The sequence below is a fragment of the Aethalodelphis obliquidens genome, unplaced genomic scaffold (genome assembly GCF_003676395.1).
Source record: "Aethalodelphis obliquidens isolate GAN/ISIS:26980383/991018 unplaced genomic scaffold, ASM367639v1 scaffold14, whole genome shotgun sequence".
NCBI lineage: Eukaryota > Metazoa > Chordata > Mammalia > Artiodactyla > Delphinidae > Aethalodelphis > Aethalodelphis obliquidens.
Window position 1 is genome coordinate 35910921 of NW_020837958.1, and position 6268 is coordinate 35917188.

At 41.3% G+C, this 6268-nt stretch overlaps 1 protein-coding gene across 2 annotated transcripts in view; it reads left to right on the forward strand.

Annotated features, from left to right (window-relative positions):
• The window catches only part of DENND5A (DENN domain containing 5A), a 107609-nt gene that overhangs the window by 80272 nt on the left and 21069 nt on the right, over nucleotides 1-6268 (forward strand). Inside the window, exons 10-11 of one of the 2 annotated variants that reach the window (XM_027115432.1) lie at nucleotides 1224-1317; nucleotides 2049-2193. In XM_027115432.1, the coding sequence (XP_026971233.1) occupies nucleotides 1224-1317; nucleotides 2049-2135 (181 nt within the window). In that variant the 3' untranslated portion in view covers nucleotides 2136-2193. Of the gene's footprint in view, nucleotides 1-1223; nucleotides 1318-2048; nucleotides 2194-3517; nucleotides 3650-6268 lie in introns of those variants that run through there. The other variant, XM_027115431.1, reaches the window with a different exon arrangement.

Here is a 6268-nt window from a genome sequence, read left to right on the forward strand (position 1 = left end):
AACAAGGAAACAGGTGACAGAGTATCATCGGCTCCTGTCTCCACTGTGCAAATTGGGATAGCTCCATGTGTCAGGGCCTGTAAAAGGCCGGACTGCAGATGGGTTGAAATCATCTCATTATTGAATCCATACAACACCTAGCTAGCACTGTATCGTTAGTAAGTGGTGGTTGAAATAACTGAACTGAAAGTAGATAGCTTAGCAGGATTGCTCTTCTTCGTTACTTTTGGCGATGAGTGTATCGATGCCCAGGCAGAGTTGAATGAGTATAGTTTTGGATCTGCAAGTGAAGTTTTTGTAGGTGTTTCAAGAGAGATATGTCTCTTGGGACTTCCCTCGTGGCGCAGTGGTTAAGAATCTGCATGCCAATGCAGGGGACACGGGTTTGAGCCCTCGTCTGGGAAGATCCCACGTGCCACGGAGCAACTAGGCCCGTGAGCCATGGCCGCTGAGCCCGCTCGCCTAGAGCCGGTGCTCCACAACAGGAGAAGCCACCGCAGTGAGAAGCCCACGCACAGCAGTGCAACTAGAGAAAGCCCACGCACAGCAACGAAGACCCAACGCAGCCAAAAACAAATAAATTTATTTTTAAAAAGAAGATATGTCTCTGTCCCTGGGGAGTTACCTCTTTCTTGCCCAGTAAGTGATCTTTAAGCTACCCTTCTCAAGGTTTCTGAGCTATCTCTGGTGATTTCTTGGTGGTTTCCCATGGCCACCATTGGTCCCTAGATGTTTAAGTTTTCTCCCGTCAGTTGACCTTACTTTCTTAGCAGAATATTCTTTCTTTCTTCCCTTCCTTCTTTCCTTCTTTCCTCCCTCTCTCCCTCCCTCCCTTCATTCCTTCCTTTCTTCATTTATTTTTGGCTGTGTTGGGTCTTCGTTGCTGTGCACGGGCTTTCTCTAGTTGTGGCGAGTGGGAGCTACTCTTCTTTGTGGTGCGCAGACTTCTCATTGTGGTGGCTTCTTTTGTTGAGCTCGGGCTCTAGGCGTGCGTGCTTCAGTAGTTGTGGCACGTGGGCTCAGTAGTTGTGGCTTGCGGGCTGTAGAGTGCAAGCTCAGTAGTTGTGGTGCACAGGCTTAGTTGCTCTGCGGCATGTGGGATCTTCCCGGTCCAGGGCTCGAACCCGTGTCCTCTGCATTGGCAGGCGGATTCTTAACCACTGCGCCACCAGGGAAGTCCCTTTTAGCGGAATATTCTTAATTGTCTGCTTTGATTCTGTCAGGTGGACAAAAAGGAATGCCCCTGCCCAGTGGAGGCGTAAAGACCGGCAGAAGCAGCACACAGAACACCTGCGTTTAGACAATGACCAGAGAGAGGTAAGACACCTTGAGAATGACAAGGAATGACCCCGTTATCATGCTACACCCTCCTTCTCCTTCTCATTTCCTTGGCCTCTGTTCTGATTCAAATATCCTCCTCATAAAGAAGGGTTAATAAGAAGTTAGTTCCTGATCCCTGATATGGGCCTCGGTTGTGACAAATCCAGGATGTACAGTGTTTCACAAGGGGCAGCAGGGCCACTAGCCATGTGCGTCCTCTCCCTGAACCAGATTTGTACTTCTGTTCAGGAATGATAACCAGTGCTTGGAAGAGAGCCTTTCACTGTCCTTTCAGTAGTCACTCATGCATGATACTCACTTCCTCCCAGGGGTTGGGAGAGTGGGAGGGCTGACAGGAACCTCAGAAATAAGATTCTAAAACTTGGGAAAAATCCCTTTAAAATTTTTGAGGCTTTTGTGTGTGTGTGTGTGGTATGGTGGTAAAGAAGTTAATTTTGTTAGAGTGAGAAAGAGGAAAAGCTGAACTTGGGTTAATGCTGTGACTCTCTGAACCTGGGGAGGAGGAGCCTTTTTTCCTATTTTTTTCTTTATCTTAATTTAAAACAGGTAATCTTGACTTTTTTTCCTCAGAGGAGCAAAAGAATATTATTATCAGGTGCGTGCGGATTGAGGATTCTTGAATTGACCTGAGTCCTTATTGCTTGTAAGCTGAGTTTCTCAGCTCCACTGTAACTTGTTCCCAGTAAAGTTTCTATTATAAACTTCAGGTTGGAGACCCTGCGTTACTGAGTTGCAGAGAACTTGTGAAAATGGAGCTTCACCTTCAGAAGCCTATTTCAGAAACTTCTCTTTGAGAAAAGACCCTGCAGTTTGCATTTTATACGATGAAATCCAGTAAAGCATGTTGTTTTCATATGTGTCTGGCATCTCAATGAATGGGAAAATATTTTGCCTTTGCAGTTTTTTAAAGGAATAAATTAATATTGCAAAATATGGTTATGAATTTTTAACTGCTGGTTTATAGGGTACAATTGTACTTGGCGTTTTTGTGAGGGTGGCCTAATGGGTGTTGGGTGTAGGCGTTACTTTAAAAGTCTCCCCTGGGTCTTCCACCTCACCTCCATATTATTTCTTTCAGCAGTGTTTATTGAGTACGTTTTCTTGGTCAAAATCACTATAGTAAACACTTTGAAATATAAAGATGATTAGGAGGTAGCCTTGTCCTCAGGGAATACCAGTTTATTAAGGGAGCAAAGGCCATATGAAAGGGCCATATGAGAGGCACGCCAGTGTTTGATCACTGATTAGAGAAAGCAGAGGTCAGTTCTGTCTGGGGTAATCTCAAACAAGACTGTTTGGAGGAACCAGCATCTGTTTAAGTCTTGAGGATGATAGGATTGTTAGGGACAAAGATGAGTATTGCAAATAAAGGAGATGGCAGGATCCAAAGTTTGGTGGTGGTTGTGTGAAGGAGGCTGTGGGCAGAATATTTGGGAGGCAAGAGGTACTGGAGGTAGCTAGCAAGTTAGGAGCAGGTAGCAGTAGTGCAGGTGATAGTAATTGAAGCCTAATCTTAGGGGCTGGTAGTAGGGGCAGATTGAGGGGCCAGAAGATAGAATGGACAGAATTGTACTACTGGAATAAATATGGGGAAAGAAAGAAGTTGGGAGTAAAAATGTTGGTTGTGAACCTGGGATACTGAGAGGATGTCAGTGTGCAATTTACTGCATTGATTTGGTTATATGTTAAAACAGCATATGGGGAATCACCAGCAAACTGTAGAAAATCAGAAAATGCAGTTGTTGTTTTGAGTGTACACACATGTTCTTCAGGCCCTAATTCAGCAAGGATGGATATCTTTGATATGAGCAGAGGAATTAAATTCCTCCAAACTTGGTGGGGAAAATGATTTTCCTCAATAGTACTCTGAGATTTGAGTTGGTTTGCCTACTCATAGGAGTTTGCACACTCATACATGTTGCAGCCATATGTTTTTTACCTCTTGTATCATTAAAGCCAAGAGGGCTTTACATTAGAAAAAACAGAATTAATTCATCATATTTTCTCAGTTTTCCCTACGATACAAGCACTGCATTTTAAACTTTGCCCTGAGCCTAGGAAAGAGGCAGTAAGAAAGTGCAGGGTGATAGTGCCCTCTTCAGGCCCCATCAGTACTGGTTGCCTGTGGTCTGTGTGCACGGGCACTAAGAGTCTTTGATTTTTCCTTTTGCTTTAGAAGTACATCCAGGAAGCCAGGAATATGGGCAGCACCATCCGCCAGCCCAAACTGTCCAACCTTTCCCCGTCAGTGATTGCCCAAACCAACTGGAAGTTTGTGGAGGGTCTGCTGAAGGAATGCCGCAACAAGGTGAGCTGTGGACACTTCTGAATGTGTATTTTCCTTGGCAGCCAAGATGAGACCAAGGCCTAGCTCTGACCACTCTTTTCTTGATTTTGAAAACATTGTTAATATAATGGGATAGTACTAATGTTAAGATCCTTTTAACTTGGAATTAGGTGTATTTGTTTTAAATAAAATATACCATTAATTGAGAGCAAGCACACTTTGCTTGATAAAAACTTAATATGTATTCTTTAAAACTGAGAGACAGATGTAGTTTTTAATTTTAGACATCTTATGTTACTTAAAATCATTAATTTTAAGTAAGTAGTATCTTAAGTAAGTAATGTAGTTGTATTGTCTTCAACAGATTAGTCTTACACGTATGCAAATGTTTTTGCCTCCCTGATTTAATCTGATAGCACTGATCTCGTGTCTAGAAGCAAGAATTCGCTGAGTGCCTACTGTGTGCCAGATGAAGGTGTATTATTCAGTTTAAGCTTGCTGTTGGCATGTTTTTCTTCCATTCTACAAGAAGAGTAATTTTTTAAAGTTTTATTAAGGTATAATTGATATACAAAAAATTGCACACATATAATGTATACATCTTGATGAGTTTGGACATATGCATACACTGGTGATACTGTTACCACCAATCAAGGTAGACATATCTGTCACTTCCAAAAATTTCCTTATATTCTTTTGCGTTTTTTGTTTGTTTTGGGGGTAAGAGCACAACGTGAGATCTGTCCTCTTAACATTTTAAATTGCACAATATTGTATTATTATAGGTGCTATGTTGTACAGCAGATCTCCAGAGCTTATTCTTCTTACCTATGAATACCGAAACTTCATACCTCTTGAGCAACAATTCTGTTTTTCCCTCCCCACAGCCCCTAGCAACCACCATTCTATTCTCTGCTTCTATGAATTTGTTTGACTATTTCAGATACCTTATATAAGTGGAATCATGTAGTATTTATCCTGTTTGGCTTATTTCACTTAGCATAATGTCGTCCAGGTTCATCCACGTTGCTGCAAATGGCAGGATTTCCTTCTTTTTTTAAGGCTTTTTAAAGGCTGAATAATACTCCATCATATGTATGTATATACCACATATTGTTTAGCCATTCATCTATTGGTAGATACTTGGGTAGTTTCTATATCTAGGCTTTCATGAATATGCTGCAATGAACATGGGGATGCAGATATTTCTTTGAGATCCTAATTTCAGTTCTTTTGGATATATACTCAGAAGTGCGATTGCTGGATCAAAAGACAGTCATTCTTTTTTTTTTTTTTAATAACAGATTTGTAGAGATTTGCTTTCTTTTATTTTTAAAATTATTATTTTTATTTTTGGTTGCCTTGGGTCTTCGTTGCTGCGACGGGCTTTCTCTGGTTGCAGTGAGTGGGGGCTACTCTTTGTTGCAGTGTACGGGCTTCTCATTGTGGTGGCTTCTCTTGTTGCAGAGCACGGGCTCTAGGTACGCAGGCTTCAGTAGTTGTGGCGTGTGGGCTCAGTAGTTGTGGCTTGCGGGCTTTAGAGCGCAGGCTCAGTAGTTGTGGCACACAGGCTTAGTTGCTCTGCGGCATGTGGGATCTTCTGGGACCAGGGATCAAACCTATGTCCCCTGCATTGGCAGAGGGATTCTTAACCACTGTGCCGCCAGGGAAGTCCCAAGATAGTCATTCTTAACTTTTAATATTTTAGTTCAGAACTTAAATTTCTAATAAAAATACAGCCTTTCAACCAAGTCAGTATACTGTGCTTTTTAGGACAGTTGAACTAACTTGGCCCCTACTACATCCTGTTTATTCATCAATGGAAAAAAAAGGTTTTCCTGCATTTCAGTTTCTAAGTGATGCTCATTTATGGGATGAAATCAAATATACTTTCTCTTGAAGAAAAAATTATTACTGTTACAAGTTAGGTTGATATACCAGTACTGATATTTTGAATTCAGGCATCTTAAAAACTTCATCAGTTCATTCTAAGTCGTTGATATCCATGATTTTTCCCAATAATGTTGTCTTTTCTCCCATCAAGAACATTGGTGATGCTGCCTTTTTTGAAAGAGGGCTTGTCTCTTGTCTCTGGGATTTGTTTTCCATGTCCCTTGCATTCATTTTCAAGTTTTGAGATGTATGCTCTGGCAGTGACAACTTTCTTATGTCTACTGCCTGGTCAACAATGATGGTGAAATATATCCTAATTTCAGATTTGTTATGTGGAAAAGTGTACATGTTAGAATTGAAGAATAGCCTAACGCTATCAACTGTTGGCTAGCATGTGGAGCAACAGGGAACTCTGATACTGTTGGAAATGTAAATTGGTATGATTGCTTTGCAAAACAGCATAGCATTTATTATCCAGTATTCTTCTCCTAGGTATACTCCCTAGAGAAACCTTTGCAGCATGACCCAGGAGATATGTACGAGACGTTTACAGCAGAATTCTTTGTAATAGTCCCAAACCGGAAACAACCCAAATGCCAGTCAGTAGGAGAATAAATAATAAATTGCAGTATATTTATACAGTGGAATGCTATACAGTGTGGAAATAGACAACAGATATATTGATCAGTGTGTATGAATTTCACAAACATAAAGTTAAGTGAAAAAGAAAATAACAAAAGGGGCTTC